The sequence below is a fragment of the Arachis stenosperma genome, chromosome 7 (genome assembly GCF_014773155.1).
Source record: "Arachis stenosperma cultivar V10309 chromosome 7, arast.V10309.gnm1.PFL2, whole genome shotgun sequence".
Classification (NCBI taxonomy): Eukaryota; Viridiplantae; Streptophyta; class Magnoliopsida; order Fabales; family Fabaceae; genus Arachis; species Arachis stenosperma.
The window spans coordinates 75,989,847-76,013,875 of NC_080383.1; the positions used below are offsets into that span (position 1 = coordinate 75,989,847).

Genomic DNA, 24,029 nt, shown 5'->3' on the forward strand with positions numbered 1-24,029 from the left:
AAATTTTTAGAAATAAAAAATAAAATTTTAATAATATTTATTTTTAAAAATATATTTTTTTAATTTTTTTAATTTTTATTTTATTCTTTTTATCATCCTCAATTTTCCAACTTCACCTCCATTCTATCATTAATTTCTTATCTTGCTACCGCATTTATTTTTACCAAATAGTATTAAGAGTCTGAGTTTAATGTTGTATATTTTATACTAAATATAATATAAAAATTTAATTTAATTTTTATTTTTAAATTTTTATCTTTTAATCTTTGTCTTTCGATCTAATATATTAAAATGTTTAAATTTATAGACAAGTAGCATTTTCCATTTACAATGATACTTGAATTGTTTTTAACTCTCTCTGGCCGAAAACAACCCTTATAAATATAGGCCCGACCCACTTAGCTGTAATTGGGCTGAATCGAGACTCTCTGAAGCTTGATCCACGGGTCGTCGGTATTTCTTTTCAACCCATTTCTTGCACGACGCTCTTCCTCTTGGGTTGTTGGATTCCATTATTATTATTTTCGCGTAAACGATCAACAATGGTGAAAGCCGTGGTTGCAGAAGAAACTCGCCTCAAACCCATCGAGGATCGTCTCGCCCAATCATCACTTCCATCCGAGGCACCTCTTTTTTTCTCTCCCAATTCCACCTTCCACTTCTTTTCCCTTCTCATTTCTCACTTTTTCTTCTGTCTCGATTTTTCAGGTGGGTTTAATAATCGGCAAGTTCAGCTCCGGTTTGGACCGGGCGTTCGTCTTCGACCTAATCCCAACCCCGAACAATGATTCCGGTGACCCTGCCTCTTCCATCTCCGAACCTGAAAAGAAGAAAGGTTCCAAATCTGACACTTCCTCTCTCTTCATTGATAAGGATTGGGTAGCTGAACATGCTCGTCAGGTTCGTTTACTTCTCTAGTTACCATTCACTATTACTATTCTGTTATGTCGTTGTAGTTAGTTAGTTAGTTAAAATTAGTTAAGAAACGCTTGGGTCAAGTTAGATTGGAAATTATTCTGTACACTTGAGTTGTATCTCGGTTTATACACATTCAGTCGAGTGTATTATTATTGATTGGAGTTTAACTTTTGGATCAAGCTCCTCTAAAGTGAAGAAGTTGATAAAGTGATAAAATAATATTTTAATCACCCTTAAATCAAGATAGTGAGTTCACAAATGATAAAAGTTACAAATTAAAAGGTGATTAAAGTATCTTTAGATGATTTTTTCCTTAACTTTTATGCACTGGATTGTTTTACAAGGTCATCCAATCAGAAGCTTGTATGTGTATGACTTTTGAAATAGTGGATAGTTATATCTACCTCTTTTGCGGAGATGACAATTTAGATGTCTGGGTAAAAATCTTTCATACTAACAGTGTGTATAGAATAAATTGGTTTGGGATTTTGTTTCATGAAGGTGTCTAGAATGCTTGTGGGTGGGATGAAGGTTGTTGGCATATATGTTTGGATTAGTGACGGAGCCTTCAAGAACTCTACCATAGTTCTTTGCCAGGTGCGTGTATTATGTGAATTTGCCATTTGATTTTAATTTTGTTTGTTAGTGGCTTTCTAAATTAATGCTTCATTGCAGACGGTGAAAGTGGTTGCTGAAGCAGCGGTAATTGTGGAGGCTGAGTGGGATGAAAGGCTGCTTCTTCACATTTGTTATAGCCCAAGAAGGTAAAAGCAGGGCTTTTGTATGTATTTATTTAACAAAACAGTTGACATCATAAACAGGATTGTCTCACTGATTTTCTTTGATTTGGAAATGATACTTGATTACTCATATCATATTATTATTAGTGCAGGTGGAGTTGTCGAAATTGCTCCCTATCTTCAAACATTACATCAAGTAGTCTGAGGCCTTGTGACTTTAAAATGGGAAAGGTCTTAAATTATCTTCAGACGTTTAAGTGCATGTACAATTTTACTCTTAGGTAACATTTTTCCCTCCTTTGTTAACCTTAGGGTCATTGAAGCCCTATGTATGTTGTTTCTTTATCAAGTATTGATCTGTTTCTTCATGTATTAAGGTTTTCAAGCTAGTTCAGGTGCCAATGTGTGATACAGTGATAGTGTGAAACTAAATGCATAAACTTGACTATTGAATTGGTATTGTTTTTTCTCTTCTATATATTGGAAAAAACTTTTGTTTAGATTGAGCTTCACTTAGGAATAACAGGTTCTGGTTATGTATAGAGTAATGACAAATTAAGTCTATAGTTGGTTTATTTCCACAAAGCAAAGGTAGGGTAAAAGTCCTAACAAGGAGAAGTTGCTCTTTTCATTCTGGTAAAGATATCTACAATATCAAAAGCTCCTCTAAAGTGGCTATATAAGTTGTATCCCTAAAATCAGTTGGTGGGTGGTCTAGATCAACATGCATGTTTTGATTAAATTAAGGGTGGGCAATGGATATGTCCTTGCTTGTTTTAGATACATTCACTTTGGAGGAATCTTTCAGTCAAAAATAGTTTTTGGGGAAGAAAGTCTTAGCAATCAAATGAAACATGGGAAAAAGGGACATGGCAGCTATTTTACCAACCATATATTATTTTGTTATTTCTTTTTTATTTTCTGTGTGTGTGTGTGTTTGTTGGAGGGGGGGGGGGGGGGGGGGGCTCTGTATATAGTCCCCTTTTCATTAGTTTCTCGTCGTTCATTCTTGTTGGTGACAAATACCTTTTGGTAAATTGATCTTTCGTAAATGATATTGTATTTTGCAAGGTTGCCTATATTTCATGACAATGCGTCAAAATTCCACACATTTAGTGATGTTCTTCGTCATGCAATATCTCTTCATGCTAAAGAACTTAAAGGTGCACGGGCCTTGATTGATGGTAAATTGGTAATTAATCTGCTCTCACTGATTCTTAAAGTACATTATGCACAATTGTTCTTGTTTGTGAAATTGGAAGGAATATATTGCTAGCACACATAAGTAACTTGGACTTTGTGATTCTGTTAATGCAAAGGACAAGTAACTGACTCCTTTTAGCCCCTAACAATATTCTACTGAAACATCAGCATGTAAAAAGAATGTGGCAAATTTATTTGCGAAGGTTCTAACTACAATAGAATTTTATCCCATAATAGATTGAAGAAGGCCACTTTAAATGCTATAGCATTCGGCTTTAGTGAAAGAAACTGAGTAAGTGCATGCCCATAACACTACTACAAAACATTATCCTTCTTTCAATAAAAACTATTGGACTTTTTGGAAATTGCTACAAGCTGTGTACACCAAAGATTTACTGAATGGATCAAATTGCCTAACCTGAATGCTATTGACTGATAAATTGTGTATAAATAGATTGCAACTTTCTCTGAACTTGAAATATACTCACTCAATAAATCCGTTAAGTTATTGTTCTTTGCTAGGCCTGTGAATCAAGGTTGTCAGGCCATTGGTTTTGTCCGTGTTTTGTGCTGAATTGTTTGTTAGTTCAGCGGTAAGATTTTCCTTGCTGTTATCAATTATCATTTTGTCCAGGTTGTTGATGGTGAGCCATATTCAACAGATGGTGTGCATGAAGTTGAATTGCTTTTACCATTTACGAGTAATACTCCTTTTGAAGGTAAGTTTGTCCATACTATTATATTATTTATGCTTAGTGCTAATTTGTTGCTATTTGTTTCTGTTATATTAGAAGTTTTCATTTTTGTAACTAACATTTAATATTTTTAAAGCGTTCAGCCAAAGAGACGTTGTAGGTATTCTTTCATTCAGTGGTTTGGTATGTTCTTTTGCATATCTGAATTCAAAAGAGCCAATCTCACAGGCAATCACTGACATAAAGGTAATCACTAACTCATGTCTATTCTGATCATGATTTTACTGTACAGTTCTGTTCAATTCATTTATTCATGGCTTGAGTTAGATTGCCCATTATGGAAATGTCATTTTCTGAATTAGTAGTTGATTGTGCAATGCTCTTCTGGGATTACGGAATGAAATATAACATTGGAAATCTATAGTCTAATGTTTATGATCTAGAAGAGTGTAGCATATTTGTAAAGTTATTCTAGAGAACACATTGAACCAGTGACTTTCCTATTTTAGCTTTTTTATTAATAATATTTTTTTTTCTTTTCCTAAACAATGGATTTTTAATATTCTTTAGCAGGTACTCTGACTTTTGTTGGCACATAACCTAACATTTTTAAAGAGGTTTCTTTGGCATATCAGCTGATTTAGGTTTGTGATATGATTAGGCAATTGGATTCCTTTTGGGGTAAAGCACATAGTTATGTTTAAGAGGATTTCCCTAAATGATATTCAGAGGGATGGGTAGCTTTTGTTGTTGTTGTTGTGTTGTTTTATTTTCCCTTTTGTTCCGTTGTTGAAGATATGCTGTCCTCTATTTTATTTGTAATATTCTTTACAATTTCTTAATCAATTTCTTTTTGTTATGAAGAATAAAGTATTTTCTCCAAACTTCACTAACTTGGTCTCTCTCTTGGTTTTTCCTATACCTCCCGGGGTCACGCCGTGTGCACAGGGAGATATCATTATGAGTCTGCAAAGTAGGTTGGATATAATATGTGATGAGGCAGATGCTGATTCAGGTTCTGGTCCAGATGTTGGCAGGGAAGCATCCAGCGATTTATCAACCGAGAAGCCTGTTTCCCAATGTGTGCTACATTTGTTAAGGTCTGTAACTTCTAATAACTACCTCTGGATAGAAATTAATATCTAATTTTAACATGAGGACATTATTGAAAAAACATGATTGTTAAGAGTAATCTACGTTTAGTTTACAAAATTACTCTCATGACAACTCTCTTAAATTAAATCCTTACCCTTTCTCCTCCTTAATAACGGTGTGATTGAAAATTTTTTAATATTGTCTAAGCTTTTTCCAATGGACAATGATTTGTTAAAAAAACAAAATCTCATAGGAATATATTTGATCCCATGGAGATATTTAAGTTTTTGTTTATAAGAAAGCATTACAATGAATAGGTGCTTTCTAAGTTTCTATGCTCTAAATTTTTACATTAAGCACTGCAAGAGGTGTTTATTTAGGGCATAGAGCTCCATCTTTTGTGGTATAAGGCCATCGATTTGTGACCTGATTATTCTTGCTCACTTGAATTTTCTTCATAAAATGGTTTAATGAAGAATTTGTTGTATTTTACTTTCTTCATAAACTACTAAATTATAAAGGAAAAGAACAGTATGGCAATGTGGGTTTTCCTTTCACTCTTTTGGTTGTTCAAACACATACAGGCTTTTCTGGGGCAAAAAAAGGTCCTAAAATGTCAATAATTTACCTGATACCTCATGGAATACCTTGTTTCTTAGTTGGTATGCAATAGGTTTTGGGTGATTAAGTCATTTGTGCCTTAATTGTAGAAAAAAGTGATCGTCTGAGATCTAATTCATACACTTGTTATTTTAACTGCTAATACTGGTTTGAACTTTGAAGCACTGTTTGTTTGTGTATAACAGAAAAGGGTGCATGCTTCCGTTTCCTAGACGAGTCTTTGCACCATGGCTGGCAGGAATTTATGTGTGTGACTACTTACAGCCTTCCGATACAGTTGAGGTTAGTTCCACTGCTATAATCAGAGTATAGGTTTTGTGAGTGTTGGATTTGTTTGCATATCTCTGATTGTTTGAATATCATTGCATTCTTTTTTTTATTGCTGCTGAGAAAATTATTTAAATTTTGGTATACGTTCTATAAAGAAACAATTAAATTATGAACTTGTCTGGTGTGCCTCTGCACAACTAACTGGTATTTCCAAGCCCTTAACATAAAAGTTGTGTGAACTCAGAATTTAATTAAAGATTGGCATGAATTCTAGAGGGACATGGTGATATATTTTCTCAGAGGGATTACCCTCAGCCTTCATGAGCATAAGCTGATACTGCTCTCTGATTTCATTCCACTAGACATTCAATTTATGACTGATTAATCATTGCTGTTTACTTCATTTGGCATAGGATGTTATCTTGTAAAGGACAAAGGAAAATAATCACCCCTAACATAACTATTGCTCTTCCATATGGTGATCATATTTTAAGATTCTATCTAGATTCTAACATCAATCTGGTTTGATTGCTGTTGTTGTTTTATAGTCTCCATGCTGCACTGTTGTGAAGAAATAAGAAATTCATATATTTGATCCCACTAACATGATTTATTTTCTCTTCTTATCTTAGGTGTTAAAAGATCATTGTACAGAGTTATTATCCATGAAAGCTCCAACTGATGTTTCAACAATTCTGGAGCTAGAAAAAGAAGCCATTTCTGTCAAAACCAAATCTTTCTGGGATGTAGCAGTGCCTTTCTCTTCAGCAATTCCGCAGCATCTGGAGAAGAGCAAAACTGATGATAGTAGAGAATTGACGGAGAATAATAAATCTGCAAACTCGGGTCATGTCAATCTTATGGCTGCTATTTTCATTCTTTTGCTGTCAATCTTACTTGGGTTCGTGTTCTTTTTGCAAAAGAGTTGAAACATTATGTTATCCACTATGAACTGAAAAGTCTTCTCAGTGCAACTAATTAGTTTTGTGGAGTACTTGACCAATATTGTTTGCATGGAATGGAGATGGATGATGGATCATTGAAAGGGGAACCCCAGTGGGGCTAGATGTTAGTCATTGCCTTGCGGCCAAAGGACACTGAGGGTTTACGCATTGTGGGGAAAAAACTTCTATGAAAGGAAACACAAAATCAGTATATGTATTGGTTGTGGAATTCTTTTTATCTCGTAGGATACTATATAATTAATTAAGTGCATTCTATGGTGGTTATGAAATTTTGGTAACACAAAAATGTAACTAAAATTAATGTTATACTTTTTGGAAATGTTTTTTATTTTGAAAAAATAAAAATACAAAGTTGTTCATTGGCCTAATACATAGCCAAATCTAAAGTGAATAAAATTCAATCTACAGATATTAGTCAGGTCAACACCAATTCGATTTCATAAAGGTCGGTCGTAACGATGTCAGACTTGGAATTACTTATTTAAATAAGTAATTAATCTTTATAATCTCTTGTACTTATTTAAAAAAGAAATTTTAACAACTTTCCTAACAAAAGGAATGACTACTCACCATCAAAGGTGGAACGACTTTAAAAGACGATTATTGACTTTACATCTATAGTTATAAATATTTTAACATTAAAAACCTGCTAAAATCCAATTTATTAAAAACTTGTTAAAATTCTTACTAATTTAAGCATTAGATTTCTTTACAGGTACCACCTTCCACAACTCGAATGGATTCATCCTTGTTGAAGAAGATGTCGGACAAATCACCCAAAGGCGTTTGGACTTCACATTTAAGCCCAAAGCAACCCAATTTCATGTAATTCTCGAAATATTGGAACAGTTGCCGGAACCTGGAAGTTTACACCCAATCATAGTGGACGATTAACCTGAAGATGGATATACAGCATCCAAATCCGAACCAGAACATCACAATGATGATTATTGCAGATATCATAAATAGCCTTATTTGTATTAGTATGTGTGAATAATATATTGCAGATATTCTTGCAACTCGCATCATAACAAGAGCTTGTCCAGATATACAATTTTAACAAAAACGGTAAAGAAGTAGCAGACTTAACATAGACAGACATATGTTTAACAGAATTCTAAATTAGAACCAAACTCAACCTTAACAGGAGAAACAATAACCAGTTCTATTCTTCTAGAAAGTCCACAAGCCTTAACAATTAACATGCTTCTGTAGATTCTCAACCTATGATAAAGCAACAAAAACACTATGACGATGTTCAGAAAACAAATACGAAATATTTATCATAGTAATCATTTCACGAATAAATTTCACAACACAAAAACCATCCAAAAAGACTCAACAATGTTTTTTTCTGAAAAAAAAAAAAAACAATTACCTGCTTCCACCCAAGAGGGGTTAGTTGTGCATCAAAAAGATCATTAGAGAAGCATGCATTAGGGTTCTCTTCTCTTCCTCAACATTATGAACTCCCTGGGCATGCCTAACCTGTATTCAATCATAAATCACAAATACATATAGGAAGTGAAGCAAAAGATTCATAATCTCAAAAAACAGAGTAAAGTAAAAGGAAATTAACCAACTGAACCAAAATAACAAGATACTTTGAAAATCAAGTCTATTAGCTTCTTTAGTGGAGCAAATACCAAGATTGTTGAATTTAGCTAGTTTCAAAGATGAACTAAAGTACAGGGATTTCATTATCTTCTTGAAGATCAAAAAAGGCATTCTTAATAAATTAACACCAACTAATGCAGAAACTCATATACTTTCTTGGCAGAATTTGACTCCCTTTTCACTGCTGTTACTTCTTTTTCAATTCTTTCTATCTCCTTTCACAAGTTCGCATCTACATTGTTTGAGCTTTCGAAACAAACGGTACATCGGTGATTCTAGAAAATATTCTCTCTAACTATCCTCTACAATACTGTCCACTGCTTCATTCTCATACCACCTCTTTTGAAACACTAATATCAAGCTTTGTTGTAATTTCCATCTTTTTGTTGTCTGGATAACTTTTATCCTTCTGTCGCCTGGATAACTTTTTTGGTAATAGTGACTGTCAAGTGGCTCTGTATATGATGTAACATAATCCTTTTGATGACACATTGAAAACTAAATGATAAATTATTAAATTTGTTAAATTTTAATAATAAAAAAGATTTGCAAGTGATTTAAAATCTTCATTCTCTTCTTTTTTTCTCCAAAATTTACTTCGAACATAGTCCTAAACTATTTCTGAGTTACATGCCTTGATCTACATCTATTTTTTAATGAAGGAAGGAAAAGAATGAAGATTCTAAATCACTTGTAAATTTTTTTTTATTCAAATTTAACAAATTCAATAATTTATCATTTAGTTTTTAATGTGTCGTCATCAAAAAGGTCACATCACACAATGCACATCACACAATGCGCAGAGTTATTGGCCGCCACTACTGCGGCTGAAAAAGTTACTTAGAAAATGAAAAGGTAAAAATGACAAGTGCTTGATATTGGTGTGTACAGATGACTCATTAAAAAAACTAGAGTATACATTTGTCTACCAAGCAAAAATTTATGTGTACTTTTGTCCATTCTTCCTTTATTTAAATAAATGAGCCTAATAATCATAGTAAATACTAAATTCCATACAATAGAAATTTTATCAACCAAAATTAACCGAATTATAAATGAATTTTAATCTATCTAAAAAATATGGAAAGCTTTTTCTTAAAAAGATTAGGGAATTAAACTTTTATTTTCCCCTAAACTTTCAGTTTTAAGTTCATGAAATAAAGTAATAATAACATGCATTCATATTTGTGTCTATTAAAGAACTAGTTTCTCCATCATTCACCGATTTACTTAATTCCATATAACTACTTGAATATAGTTTTCTTTCTTTTATTCTATGAAACAAATACATGAAACTTTGCTTGTAAACGCAATTAAGATTAAGAATTCACTATATCCTGGACGAAAATCTCATCTATATACTAGTCCATCATTAATCACCGAGGAAATAAGTTATTAATTAGTGGATCCATTGGCTGAATGCTTATCATCAGCAAGATCACTGGGAAGATCAGGGCCAGAAGGAATCTTGCCAGGATAATTAGTACTTGACTCATCTGATCCAATCATACTGGACAATGCACGCAAACAAAGTTCAAGTGAGAAATTAATTTGATTTTGAGTGTAAAAGTAGCTTGTTGAGCAAGTAAAATCCTCACCCTCTGTCAACCAGAACAATTGAACGTAGCTCACAATTGGCAAAGCTGTATAAACAAGAAATACAAAATTGTCAATAAGTGTTATCAAGTCTACACGTATAGATCAACAACTTAGTAGTTTAAAGCTAATAACATTTTCCAATCAAATGAACTTCCTATATTTCTGTATCTTTTAATTGATTTTTTGTAGTCATGTCAAGGAACATATAACTCAGAAACTTCAAATTAAATAAGTTACCACTAGAGTATGATTCACCTGAGTTGTTCTAAACCAACATAAGTCATTATGGTTATTTTATTATTATTATTCTTAGGTTTCTGATATTTCGTACCTCTTTTAAAAGGATGAGATTTCTTCCTTCAGTGCTATTCTCTTATTAGACACATACATAAAGGATCTAACTATTTATAATTTCTTTTTTCTATCATATATCAAAAACCTGAATATTCTATTCATCTAGTCTAACGTTTTCTCAGAAAATGCTTACTGTTTGCCTATTTCGCTCTTCACATTTGGGTGACAATCATTTCCAAAAACACTTAGTGTATTAAACAGAAAACTGCTGTGAGTAACGATCGCTATTTCCTTCTCTTGGCGTGTCCACAACCTGGGCAATAACAAAATTTGGGGAAAATATGTCAGATTTGTTGGTTATAGCCTTATTGCCATGCTAACACCATGAAACTTTGCAACTATTTGTCCAGAACATATTCAAGCTGGAGAGAAAAAGACGAAATATAAGAGTAGTATTGAATGTTAATATTGGTTCTATTGCCAAAGTGCAAACATATATACAATCTGAAGCCATCAATGAGGGGCATAAGATTCAATGCAAAATCATGGTAGAAATTTCAAATGCAAAATTAAAAATGTTTTTCTAAGAACTAAAATTAAGATATAATGAACCTCCCAACACAGTCATTGGCAAAAAGGATTATTCTCCGGCCCTCCTTATCTGAGTTATCCAACACGATAATCTTCTTGGTAAATAACTAAATATGCAAAAGTCATTGGCAAGAAAACAAGAGGAAATTATTTAATAATACTAAATTACTAACCAGTCAAGAAACTTCAGTCCCCTAGCAGTAACTTCTTCTCTCTTCTCTCTTTCTGGAGTCCACCAGGTGTCCTCATCAGTTTCAATCTAAACAGATTTTATATCAAGCATGAATCCCATTCAACCAAATTTTTGTTATCAACTAGTGAGTAGTGACATATATATAAGAATGAGATTTACTGTGAAAGCTGCTAGAGACAATGTACCAGTGAAAAATCAATTGCTGGAAACATATTCCGGTATTCACTGATGGTTCTTCTCTTATCACAAGGATGATTCCCCTGAATTACAGGCATAAAACATTATATAAAAGCATATTGATTTATATGGCAAATGAAACTTAGGAAAGGGTTAAGAGTTCTGTTGAATTTTCATATTTCATTTTTGTCAATAGCTACAGGTGAACTGGTCATGTAAATAAATGCGGAAACAAATTATTCAAAGATGCCAAGCTGACTCCATATATGATACTAAAATGATCCAACCAACCAAATTAGGATACTTTAGAAAGACTCAGGAAGCCTAGTTAACGTTGTAGTGATACAAGCTAACAAAGGAACACACCAAAGCTCAGAGTGACATCGTAAATACCATACTAGCCATTTTCAAATAAATTTAGGTAGTTTTTTATCTGGTATATTTCCTAAAACTAATGTTGTGGCATAATGAAAATTTCAGTCCAAGGGAATGATTCATGTAATTAGTTGAATCAATAATCCAAACTCCAGAACTACACCAAAAGTAAATAGCATTTATGTAATCATTACATACTATTTGTTCTCGGCATAGCTCTACTGCTAAAAATGGTGGAGAGTTAAGACTAGAAATTGCAGGATGATTGCTATCTCCAACATTTTGTGTCATCAAAGGAGCTTCCTTATTCCCATCAGCATGTGCTTCACCACCAAAGACACCAGCTGCTGTTTGCATAGTCCTGCAAATAATGCAATTATGAGCAATGCCAATATATGAAACTTTTACCAAGATGATTCAGTTTTTCAAAAATTGAATGGTTAATATCCTACATTTATCCATAAATTGAATGTTATGAAGACACTGGATGGTAAAAATTTTCCATGCATGTTATAGATATTCTCATTTGCGTCGGTTTGTGTGAACACACATCATAAACAAGAGCTTGTTTGCTCAGATATGGTGTATATATATATTTTTTAAATATGAATAAAGGAAGCGGCAACAGAATTAACAAAGTGAGATTGACATGTCTTAACAGAATTCTAAACATTATAACCAAGCTATACCTCAACAGGGGGGAAACAATAACTAGTTCAATTCTTTTGGAAAGTCCACAAGACTTGACATGGTTTCGCAGATTCGCAACCTGTCATAGAGCCACAAAAACACCACCAAGCTGTTCAGAGAACAAAAAGTGAACCATGAAAAAAAGGGAAAGAACAGGACAGATTTGTCAAATTCATGTTATTCTTTTCACAAAACTCCAAATTATGGAAATTCCATGGAACCTCCACCAACACCGCCAATACAGGAAGTTTCAAACATTTATCATCACAATTGCTTCAAGGAGGAATTTTCACACAGCAAAGACCAACCGGAAATATTTGTTGACAACATGACATTATCCAAATTCAAATACGCACACACAAAAAGAAAGAAAAGAAATAAAAAATAATTACCTGCTTCCAACCAAGAGGTGTTAGTTGCGCATCAAAAAGATTCTCAGACATATAGGCATCATGGTTCTTCTCTCCCTCAACATTATGAATTCCTTGGGCATGCCTAACCTATATTCAAACATGATTTAAGACATTAATGCTATAACTAGAAAGCAAAGCAAATGGTGTATGATCTCAAGAACCACAATACAAATATACAACATACTTTAGAACTCAACCTATGAACTTCTAATCACCTAAATGTATTCAGTATCAATTATCAACTAAATTTCATGCACTTCATAAAAAAAAATTTGAAGACCACACAGCACGGAATTTCATTGAACAACACCAGTAATAAACACCAATCCATTTATAAAGTACCACAGCTGAGTACATTTTAAAATTTCATATATCAAACCTCCATCAGGTTGGAATTTAAAAATAAAATAAAATAAAATAAATTTCTTAGCATAAAAAAAAAAAAAAAACACAAAAGTGCTTAAAGGATAAAATTGTCACATACCAAGTGAATAGTTTTGCAACGATGCAATGGATAGAGACTTTGATCTACGGCAGCGGTACCCATACCTGTAAATAAATAATAAACTGAACTATAGAAAAAGAGACGATGAATAAAATATTAAAGATCAAAAAGAGAGCTAAAAGGTTTAGGCATAGATACCGGCGGTTATGCAGAGTGGCAATTATAATAACAATAATAAATTAATAATAATAATAATAATATAAGTAGAAAAAGCGAGAATCTAATTTTGGCATAAAACCAGCATATGCTACCGTACATATGGAATGGAATTTCAACAACAGCAACAGTGGATATAACAGTGAACACTGAACACCACATCATTTTTTTTCCCTTACCAAAATTTTTAATTCAAAATCACGTATTCAAACACAGCAAATGTTCACGAGATAAAACTTATGTTAAATCCGCGATTCTATCGTATGATTGGTAAGTTTGTGTTGAGTTTATAAAGTTAAAAATCTTGCTTCCTTAAAAGCGTAAGAAGAAGAAGAAGAAGAAGAAGAAGAAGAAGAAGAAGAAGAAGAAGAAGAAGAAGAAGAAAGTGATCGAAATGCTAAGAAAATTGTGAATGAAGTTATGATGAGCTTTCCAAAAGTGAGGAATTATGAAATTCTAAAATATCTGATCTGAATAGAATACTTTTGGCTATTAATATCAGATCGAAAGAAGTAGCGTAATTGATAAAAGTAGCTGGATCTAAATATCTAATAGTAGTTGATATGCACTACTATTTGATCGATACCGTGGAATCAGCAACATTCGAAAATAATAATTAATAATTAGTAATTAAATACGAATAATAAATGCAGAACAATTAAAATTTAAAATATGAATTGCAACTATAGAGGAATGAATGAAAAAAACGAAAGACAAAGAAAAGGCGCGAGAGAGAGTTTGAGGTTTGACATACCAGGAGAAGAAAATTTTGATGCGAGGGAGGTGCGAGTGATCAAGGAAGGGATAGAAGGAAAGTAAGAGGGTAGTGTTTGAAAATGAGGGCAAATGTGGAATTTGGAGTCGGGGTTAATGGAACGATGGAAGGACGGTTAGGAGTTAGGAGAGTTGGCGGCTGATGCGAGTGATGGGAAGATGGAAGAGTTCGTGTTCGGTTTTGGTTGTAATGCCTTTTCCCACGTGGACAAGTTGCCAACTGCACAACGTCAGTTCGTCAAACGTGTACCGGGTTCAAGATTTGGTGTGACTCAACTCAGTTGGAATTCTTTTTCTTGAATTTAGATTTTTCATTTTTATGAAATATAATTTTTGAGTCGGATTTGTTTCATATTTTAAATAGACTTGTTCCGATGGTAATGAATTTTTTAATTTTTTTAATTAAACATGTAAAGTCTAAAATCTGATCTTTAATTCTTGAATACTGCTTTTTTATATTTTTTTTTCCTCGTATAATATATGATGAAAAATTACATTTTATTTCTTTAAGTAAAAAAATTGACAAAATCTAATTGAGCAATGCTAGGAGACCAGCAACTTTTGTGATTGGTAGCCATCAAATAGCTATCAATGATGATTTAATGGTGTGAGATTGGTGTGAGGTTTCATCCAATGACTCACCTTTCTCTGTTGGTTACATGCTAGCCAAAATTCAATAAAATTGCTGGTCCTTAGACTTTTCCAATCTAATTTCTATTTTTATTAGTATTTTATAACTAAAATATATTTTTTATCGTAAAATTAATAATAAACTATATTTTTTATTAAATAATATTTATATTTTTTTTCTTCTTTCTATTTTCTTAAACTCTTTGTATTTTTGTTTAGTGTATTTTTTTATTTTTAGTTGTGTCTGTTTTAAATTCTTCAAACATTTTTCGCTTTCTTTCATTCTTCAATTTTAAGGTCGGTATTTTTTGGGTTTTTTTTACCTATATGCGCATGTAAAATATATTTATTCCCAAAATGCGCACGATTTGAAACTCCTCCTCAAATACGCACTGCCAACTCGCAAAGAACAAACACGAAATGGAAATATGAGGCATATCATGGGGGTGTCTGCGAAATGGCTTCTGGCGATTAACACAAACCATTTTAATTGCGTCAGCCACGAAATGGGTCACCTCAGCAGCACACACGAAATGGATCACCTCAGCAATGGCACACACGAAATGGCCCATTTATTGTATGACGAGCACGAATTGGCCAACTCATGGGAGACACACACGAAATGGCACTCCTCACGTGTGGCAGACACGAAATGGCTAGGCGGACAGTGAAGGCAGCAACTCCTAGTAGTTACAGTTCCCGTATGAGCATGCATTGAGTTGATTGGGAGGCAATTTATTGTACTCTTGTGGGTGAAGCAATATAAAAAGGGGGTGGAGGGGAAGGGACCAATTCGAAGGGGTAGTAAACAGGAGAGAAGTAGTAGGGTTTAGTGTGTAGTTGTGTATTTTGGTGGGGTAAAAAAAAGTTTTTGTGCTGGAGGAATATTTTTTTAATTCATAAAAATGAGTGGAAGTGGAATTAATGTGGAAGAAAATCTTAATAGGTTGGATGAATTTCACATTTCTGCTCATTTACATGTGAATGTGAGTTTTTTTAATAAATAAATAAAAATTTGTTAATGATAACAACAAATTGTTGTAAATTGAATATTTGTGTTTTGATATATGTATTTCAATTTCAGCCGGCACGTGTGTTGCCTCCGCATGGCACACTAGTTGATGTTTTCTCTTCAGACGAAGCAGATCCGAGTATGGAGATTAGAAAGCAGATGCTTGAACCGTATTTAAGAAGAGCCGGATTCTGTTATGCGTCTTTAATAAAGTATTTTGAATATGACAACCCATTGATTAGCGCTCTTGTGGAAAGATGGCGTCCTGAGACCCACACATTCCACCTCCCATGGGGTGAGTGTAATGTTAATCTGGAGGATGTTGCCATGCATTTGGGGTTGCCATGCATTTGGGGTTACCAATTGACGGTGAGCCGGTGAGCGGCACTCTAAGGTCATGGAGTAAGTTCCACCAGAGGAATATTCGGCAATGGTGTGAGGAATTCCTCAGTGAAGTTTCTGACAGACATGTTGGGACCATGAAGTATAACAAAAAATTGAAGTGGCTCAGGAGTAGACTACAACAGATGCCTCTTGACTCTCCCGATGACGCCCTCGTACAGTATGCATGTTGTTACGTTATGTATTTATTGGGTGGCATTTTACTTCCTGACAAAGCGAACAACACGGTTCACGTACGTTATCTTCCTCTCCTGGCCAACTATGACGCCATTAGTACATATAGTTGGGGCAGTGCCGTGCTCTGTTGGTTGTATAGAGGCATATTTCTAGCGACTGATTATAACGTCGAGGGAATGTCTGGCTATCATACATTGCTGATGTCTTGGATATACTTCAAGCTTCCTTTCTGGGCATCGGACGTGACGAGCTCATACACGCTTTCGTTAGCTACAACGTAATATATTATATTATGTTACATAACTTCCGTATTTATGACTTGTGTTGTTATTTCATTTGCATCAGAATTTAAATGTGGTCATGATCATGGTGTTCTTTCATAGGTTTGGGCGGGCAAGAGAGGAAAGAATGACTACGCCGAGCAACGCTTGCAAAGCCACCGTCTGAGGTTGGACACTTTGATGGTGGACGAGGTAATTATTATTGTTGTATGTTGGAGCATGAATTTGTTTTTTCCCCGAAAGTTCGTCTACCTGTGTAAATGACACTTGGTTTTGGTAGTTTCTGTGGATGCCGTACAGGGATGCACGTATTCTGTCGAGGGTGCCTGTGAAATTTCTTGGAGCTCCACATAGGAATTTCTATACGGCAGTTGTGCCACTGATTTTGTTCTGCTGGATCGAGATTGTTAACATCGATAAAGTCATGCGGCAATTCGGTGGCAAACAAGGTCCTTTGAACCCTCCGTTAAACATAAACACCTTCCATCGCCAATCGGCTCGCAACGAAGATGGTTGGTAGCCCATCCACCCCCAGACATAGTTTGAAGTATGGGCAAACCGACAAACTGTGTCAATATCGGCTATATATTGATCGGGCAGAAATCTTGCAACCCAGTTGTGATTATTATAGGTGGTATTGCTCGAAGACAAAGCAGTTTTTGTCATCCCTGTATGTGTTGTACAATCCTTGAGTCTACATAGATTCTGGCTATTAGCTTCTGCTACGCTAGCCAAACCTTCTTGTAAGACACCTTGTATCCGTACGCCGGCTCCACAGATCCCTGCAACACCTTTATGCAAATGGTCGCGTTTGCCTGAACCATGGGGGAATATGTGCTGGCATATGACATTTGAATCAAGTTAAGCATAATCTTGCAACGTCGCAGACGCCAAACAACTGTGAGGCCCCTGGTATTTTCGAACTTCCCAAAATCTGGACGCCCTCATCTTCGCAACCCTCACCATCTAGCAACATTGGTCACCAAAAAGTTTACATCGACATACATACGGAGTATGATCTGACTCCACTACTTTGAATTCTTCACTTCGACGGATGTTGTAGTTCTTAATAGCAAGCATTGCTGCATCTTTATTCAGAAATTTCAAGCCAAGCTCTAGCTCCCTTTCACCGGTTAAACCATATTTACTTGGTATGTCCTCCGCATTTGTCGAGTTTATTGGACCAAGACTCAGGTGCAGGTAGTGGTCGAGGGTACTGTTCGAAAGACCTCCAACCCTTGCCACATTTATCGGTTCGACACGAGTTGGGATAACCCTGTCGCCCTCAGACGGTTGGGTTTTCGGAACAACTTCTGCTTCCTCTCTGCTATCATCCTTAATCTCGTCTTCCTCAGAGGAGTCAGCCAACCCGTTGGCCATTCCTTCCGGATATGCGATATGGACAGTGGGGGAGGGACGTCAGTCAGGAGTTTCTGCATTCTGGGTGGGGGCCACGAAGGCGTTAAAGGACGGACTGCGAGCCCTACCAAACTCCGAAAACGGAATGCCTTCACTAGCACTAGAATTTTGCATTTCCTCTACGTTATTCGAACTAGATGAGCTACCCCCCACATCTTGGAGCTTCACACATAGTTCCATCGAATAGATGCTTCTAATCCTACGATGATACGAAAACATCATCGACACGTGCTGGTCAGATTTAATATGCATTTTCTGGTATGCAAACAAAGTTGCCACGGCAACTGGCATCCTGTAAATCAGCGTACTAATCTCCTTTTTTCCAATCAACCCAGTGTTCATTTGAATCATATTTTTTAGTTGTTGCAGAGATGATTGTGGGGGAATCGTTATCCAAAGTGGGTCATCACACATAAAGGTCACTCCTTCGGCTGTATACGAAATTTCTCCATTGGGATATATGACCACATAAATGTGTTCAGATGCCATTACCACACCAAAAATTGGTGAAGGCAACTTCTATGGAAATAGAATTTTCGGAGAGAAATGGAAGGTAGAAGAAGTGAGAATTGAAAATGTGGCTTTAGTTCTGCAGGAGAAGGGTTTTAATAGCCTAGCCGTTGTTCCAATTCGTGTGTGGTACACACAGATTTGTCACTTTCGTATGCGGTACAACAGACATGGAGTTTTCAACTCACCTCCGCCGTGCCCCTATTTCGTGCCTGGCATCCCTGACTTGTTCCTTCCATTTCGTTGCTGCCACGAAGGAAATGGGCTAACTATTTCGTGCTAGCTGAACTTGATATGGTTCGCTCATTTCGTGGGAACCTTGGGTGAAATGAGGTTGTAGTCCATTTCGCAGACACCGTGCAAGAAATGGAAGTGCACATTTTCAGAATAGTTTCACACCGTGCACGTTTTGGGAATTAAAGTATTTTACATGCGCATTTAGGTAAAAAAGTCGTACTTCTTGTCCTTTTTTTCTCCTCGTGCTTTTTGAAATCATGTTTGCCTATATTCTTAATTCTTTTGTTGCATTGAATTTAATTTTATTGTTATTGGCTTCATTGATGTGAGTATAATGTTGATCCTTTAGAAATAAATGGGTGTTGGTTGTTGTATGATAAAAATAGTTTCTTTTTTCTTTTTGATGTTTCTATTTTGCATGCTTGAAGTTGCTAGTGTTTTGTTTGTGTTGGAAGATTTGTTGCCCTTCAAGTGGCAGTGGTGCCACTACTAGTGTAACATCCTACCACGTAAAATTTTACGCTTAAGTCGTAAAATAGAGGTGGTGAGGTATTACGATATATATATATATATTTGAAAAATTCGTAACTAGGAGCCTTAAAGGAAAGTTAAAGCAAAACTGTAAAAAGAAAAAATCAACACACTCAAAAACATAAAACCGGATAAACAGAAAGGATAAACCATAAAAATAAGGAGTAGAGTACCAAGAATACAGAATATCAAGGTTTAGACTCAACCTGCGAAGCCAAGGCCAGCTGTAGTATAATTACATACATACATATAAACATATCCCAGAGTATCCCAAAAGACATAAAATAAGCCCCCTAATTGTCCAAAAAGTCTCTAGGAGGATTAAACATAAAGTACAAGAGGAGAAGAGTCTATATACATATATATACATAGTAATATGACAAAATATAATATCCCCACTTCGCTTGCCATAGGAACCTCCAGACGCTCACCGAGATGCATTTCGACCTACATCTAAAAACAATAACATATGTTTGGAATGAGAACCGGAGGTTCTCAGTATAGTAAAGTTGCCAACGTACATAATATATAAGATCCTGGGAAAGTCAGCAGCAATCCTAGAACTCTTGACACTCAAAATTAAACTTAAGGAATAAATTAAACCAAAAATTTGGTAAACTGTCTAAGGTTCTCAGGTTCCGAATCTAATCCTAACTCAACACTTCACTCGTACCTCCTCCAACCCTCCAAAACAACGGTGGAACTACCCTCGTCATGCCTCCACCATATGAGGGGTCTTTCAGTTGCATAGACATACAATTCAAGCAAGGAAATACAAATAAATGCAGTTACAACAATAGGCAAATTAACAGATGAACATAGTCAAGCAATTAGGCAAACCAAGATAATGCATAATCAAGCAAATCATTCAAATTCACATGATGCATGTCTTTCTTATGGCTGGTGATATCATCTGTCGGTTACATAGCTAGCTCGACATATCCTGGTAGCAAACCTTGGACAGTCTCTCTGTACACGCATCCCTAAGTTCAAAATTATCCACAAGAAGAATCCCAAGTTTACATGGGAGAGACAACACCCCAAACTCAAACATATCTATGGGAAGAATCCCAAGCTGACATGCGGTAGTACCCCAAGCTCAATTCATATGTATGTGCAAGCCCATAGGGAAACCCAGAGAGTTAAAGTGTCCAGTCACATGTTACGTATAGGGGTCAACGAATGTCTCAAAAATCTTTAAACACATAAAAATCATGTGATCATTCAATCATAAATCATCAATGTCAATATCAATCTCATTTCATCTTAACTCATTCAACACTATCATCATTGCTATTAGTTATAGATCATTTATCATTATTCACTTCATTGCCTTAACAACTCAACCATTCATCACTTCTCAATCTCTTCTTAACTTTTCACTTAACTTCTTCAACACGCCCACCCTTTTTCTAAAGCTTGAAGACTCGTTAACGGATTTTAAATAGGTGTTAAAAAGATTTAAAAAGATAGAGGATTGACTTAACACTCAAAAATATCATTTTTGGCGAAAACAGAGGCTCGTGTACGTGAGACTATGTCTGCATACGCGAGATTGCAAAATAGAGGGAGTGCTCGCGTCGCATGTACCGTCCGCGTACGCGAGACCATATTCGTGTACTCGAGATTACAAAATAGTGGGCATATTTCGCGTCGCTTGTGCAGGTTGCGTACGCGACATTCCCTTTTCCTCAAAAGCGGTTAAGTTTGTAGAAAACCAGATTTTTGAACCGAAGTTCGCACACGCATAACTTTCTCGTTTTAAATTATTTTTATCCGTTCTTCAAACGGCATGAACTTCACGAACCCAATTTTGATTCAAAATAAGTTTCACTTAAATTGGGGGTCCGAAAGCCGAGTTATAGCTTACCGAAGTTGGTCAAAATTTCACTTTTTAACAAAATATCAAAATCCCATTCTTTCCAAAATCTTAATTTTAAACCATTATTTTACTCCTCAAATTAACACCAAATTTCATCCAAAACAATTCCATACCCTTTTCACCCATTTCTCAACATACCACTATCCAATTCCATAAATTTTCACCCAAGGAATTCCTAATTATACCACATTATTCATAAATCATCAATCTATTATGATCATTACTCATAGTCATTTTCAAACCTCATCAACAATCAATGATTCACCACATTCTCGTCATTAGTACATACAAACCTCATCAACACACTCAAAATATTCAATTCAATTATAACCATTATTCATCAATTTCATCATCAAAATTTACTATCATTATCCACCATCAACAATTGTCAATAATCTAATTATTCTTATCACAACACAATGTTTTCACCAAAGCTTGATAAACCTTACAATTCAACTTAGTTCAACTTATCCTACGATCAACTAGCCTAAGTTTTCACGTAACAATATATATTATCTACGAGAAACCAAAACTATACCTTAGCCGATTTCTCCCTAAGCCAAAGACACCTCAATTTCAGCATTTTCTCAAGCTTTCACTTCACCAAAATCACACCAAAACTAGTTCCCAGCTTCTGAGGTTTCAAATCCACAAGTTCAACCACCAATAGGACTTCAAATCAATATAATTCAATCTATTTCAATCTTATATTAACATAATCAACATCAAAGCTTATTACTTCAACAATCCACATAAGGGTTTAAGGGTTCTTACCTTCCTCAAGCATCAATGGAATAAAACCTAATAATTTCCTCTAGCTAGTTTGATCCTAAAACACTAAAACGTTACAAATCTCAATATCCAATTACCCAAATTTTGAAATTAGGAAAAAGAGATACTGAGGTTGAAGTTGCGATATCCTTACCGAATTAGTTAGTGGACTTTGTAGAGCTTGACATGGTGGTCGTGTGGCCGCAAACGGTGCTGCGATTGGAACTCCGGATTGAAAGTTATGGTGGAATGAAAATTATAGCAAGGGTTTGAGTATTCTTCCTTTCTCCTCATGCAAGTTTTATCCTGTTTCATTTTGGGAATAAGGAAGGAAGAGCTGAATCTCTTAGTATTGGGTGAATTGGGTTAGGCCTTGGGCCCAATATGGGCCCGATTCATTTGGTTTGGTCCGTTTGGTCCAATTTTAGTCCAAAATCTCTAAATTTGTATTAAAATTCATATTAACTTATTTCTACTTCTTTAAACAAAAAAATTTAATTTTTTAATTTTTTTAAATAATAATTAATTTATTAGCTAATTATTTATTAATTTTGCATATTTTACAACTAGCATGGCAGTGCCATTACTAGTTCCTTGGAAGTGTGTTTGTGAGATTAGGTATCTTTGTGCTTGTTTGAATAGTGCCACCATTGCTAAAGGTCATGGATACGAAAACTTTAGATATTGCACCTGATATTGTAGTATCTAAAGTATAGGTAAGTCAGAATTTCTCTAAAATTTCTGTATCCATCATGAAAACTACACCTAATAGTATGTTATCTACCCACTCAACACTCTTGGGTATGTTAGAAGGAATTTCAGATATTGAAGATCGAGACATAGAGGTTGAGCATCCACAAAAAAATGCACAACTACCTTAAAACTCATAAGAAATTGGTTTTGCCAACAATCAAAGGAAAATGGGTGAAAAATTATTCATTTTTGCCTACGCTCAACAATGGTAGCATTACTCAAATAGGCACAAAGACAACCAATATCACGAACTCACAATCAAGATACCAATGACAGCACTACTATCCTAGTGGCGGACCCACCACCACTGGAGGGACAATATACAATACCCATGTATTATTAAAGGATAAAAAAAACTATTTTTTTTTATCATTTTTATCCTTTTTAGCATATTGAAAAAAAGCATCAGAAGGAAAAAAGAAACCATTTTTATCATCCATTTTTATCATCATACAATATACAGTACCCAGTGACGGATCCAGAAAATTTTGCTGGTGGGGGCAAATCATACACAATAAAAACAATAATTTTTAGGGTAAAGCGTATTTTTTGTTCTTAATATTTACAATTTTTTTTAAAATACACCTAATGTTTAGTTGCATTCAATTTTGTCCCTAATATTTTTTATTTATGTCGAAATTATCCCTAAACGTCAACTTATATAAAATGTTAGGAATAAATTGAAAGCTTATAGGGATAGTTTTGATACAAATTAAAAACGTGTAAGAACAAAATTGAATGAATAAAATATATTAGAAAAAATTAAATAAAATTAAACATTAGAAATATTTAAAAAAACCTAAATATTGGGGAAAAAATAATTTACCCTAATTTTTATAATTTCACAAAAAATTAAAATTATAATATGAATATAAAAACTCAGCAAACCAATCATAGAAAAATATACTAATAAATTTTATTATACAATAACCATTAATCAAAAAATAAAAATATTACACAAGAGTATAATTATAAAATAAATGTAATATAATTTAATAAAAGAAAATTTACAAAAAGATAAAAATAAAATTTTAATTAAATCAAAAGAAATTAAAAAATAAAATAGAGAAAATAGAAAAATAGAAAACTGGAAGAAAGTAAAAAAATATAGTAGCAAAAAAGTTGATTTTGAGAATAATTAAGGTTAGGATTATTTATTTTGACTTCTCATTTTTTTTATTATTATTTATTTAATTACTCTTTTATTAAATAGTTAAAATTAAATTTTATATATTTATAAAACTAAATTTAATTAAATATCTTTCAATAACATTAAATTGTGAAGAGTGGGGTCAAAATTATTTATATAGTGGGGGCAAATGAAATTTAATACTACATACTACTTAAGAATTTTATAAAACTCAATGGGGGCACTTGCCCCCACAAACTACCATGTAAATCCGTCCATGACAGTACCCATTTATTTCTAAAGGAACAACACCATACTAAATCAAGAATAGAGGCAGGCATATTTTAAAAAGCAAAAGGAGAAAAAAGAGGACAAGAAGTACCAACCTGAGAATTGAAGAATGA

The 24,029-nt window shown here is 34.4% G+C and overlaps 2 protein-coding genes across 5 annotated transcripts; one reads left to right on the forward strand and one right to left on the reverse strand.

The window, feature by feature from the left end:
* The first annotated feature begins 483 nt into the window (after nucleotides 1-483).
* Nucleotides 484-6,978, forward strand: LOC130942044 (uncharacterized). The gene is made up of 11 exons (XM_057870720.1): nucleotides 484-623; nucleotides 709-900; nucleotides 1,420-1,515; nucleotides 1,594-1,682; nucleotides 1,811-1,939; nucleotides 2,730-2,850; nucleotides 3,496-3,580; nucleotides 3,693-3,802; nucleotides 4,505-4,656; nucleotides 5,458-5,554; nucleotides 6,175-6,978. The coding sequence occupies exons 1-11, from the start codon at nucleotides 543-545 to the stop codon at nucleotides 6,469-6,471; spliced, it is 1,449 nt and encodes a 482-aa protein (XP_057726703.1). The 5' UTR covers nucleotides 484-542; the 3' UTR covers nucleotides 6,472-6,978.
* A 2,304-nt stretch (nucleotides 6,979-9,282) lies between these two features.
* LOC130942045 (phosphoglycerate mutase-like protein) lies at nucleotides 9,283-14,057 on the reverse strand. 4 transcript variants are annotated; one of them, XM_057870721.1, is made up of 10 exons: nucleotides 13,872-14,057; nucleotides 12,941-13,005; nucleotides 12,436-12,543; nucleotides 12,043-12,122; nucleotides 11,552-11,714; nucleotides 10,987-11,061; nucleotides 10,782-10,867; nucleotides 10,211-10,330; nucleotides 9,723-9,767; nucleotides 9,283-9,634 (listed from the first exon to the last, which is right to left on the reverse strand). In XM_057870721.1, exons 2-10 carry the CDS (start codon nucleotides 13,001-13,003, stop codon nucleotides 9,520-9,522), a joined length of 855 nt encoding a protein of 284 aa, XP_057726704.1. In that variant the 5' UTR covers nucleotides 13,004-13,005; nucleotides 13,872-14,057; the 3' UTR covers nucleotides 9,283-9,519. The 4 variants fall into 4 exon arrangements, with proteins under 4 accessions (XP_057726704.1, XP_057726705.1, XP_057726706.1 ...); XM_057870722.1 differs by having other exon boundaries at nucleotides 12,941-13,023; nucleotides 13,872-14,040; XM_057870723.1 differs by having other exon boundaries at nucleotides 12,941-13,028; nucleotides 13,872-14,012.
* Between the last annotated feature and the right edge of the window lie 9,972 nt (nucleotides 14,058-24,029).

What these genes read in the sequence shown, in the direction of transcription:
- LOC130942044 (XM_057870720.1), top strand. Translation starts at nt 543, where the DNA reads ATGGTGAAAGCCGTGGTTGCAGAAGAAACTCGCCTCAAACCCATCGAG. An exon ending in AATCATCACTTCCATCCGAG is followed by an intron (nt 624 to 708) that starts GCACCTCTTTTT and finishes TCGATTTTTCAG; the next exon opens with GTGGGTTTAATAATCGGCAA. An exon ending in ATGTACAATTTTACTCTTAG is followed by an intron (nt 1,940 to 2,729) that starts GTAACATTTTTC and finishes GTATTTTGCAAG; the next exon opens with GTTGCCTATATTTCATGACA.
- LOC130942045 (XM_057870721.1), bottom strand. Translation starts at nt 13,003, where the DNA reads ATGGGTACCGCTGCCGTAGATCAAAGTCTCTATCCATTGCATCGTTGC. An exon ending in CACCTCTTGGTTGGAAGCAG is followed by an intron (nt 12,123 to 12,435) that starts GTAATTATTTTT and finishes GCTCTATGACAG; the next exon opens with GTTGCGAATCTGCGAAACCA. An exon ending in CAGCAATTGATTTTTCACTG is followed by an intron (nt 10,868 to 10,986) that starts GTACATTGTCTC and finishes AAATCTGTTTAG; the next exon opens with ATTGAAACTGATGAGGACAC.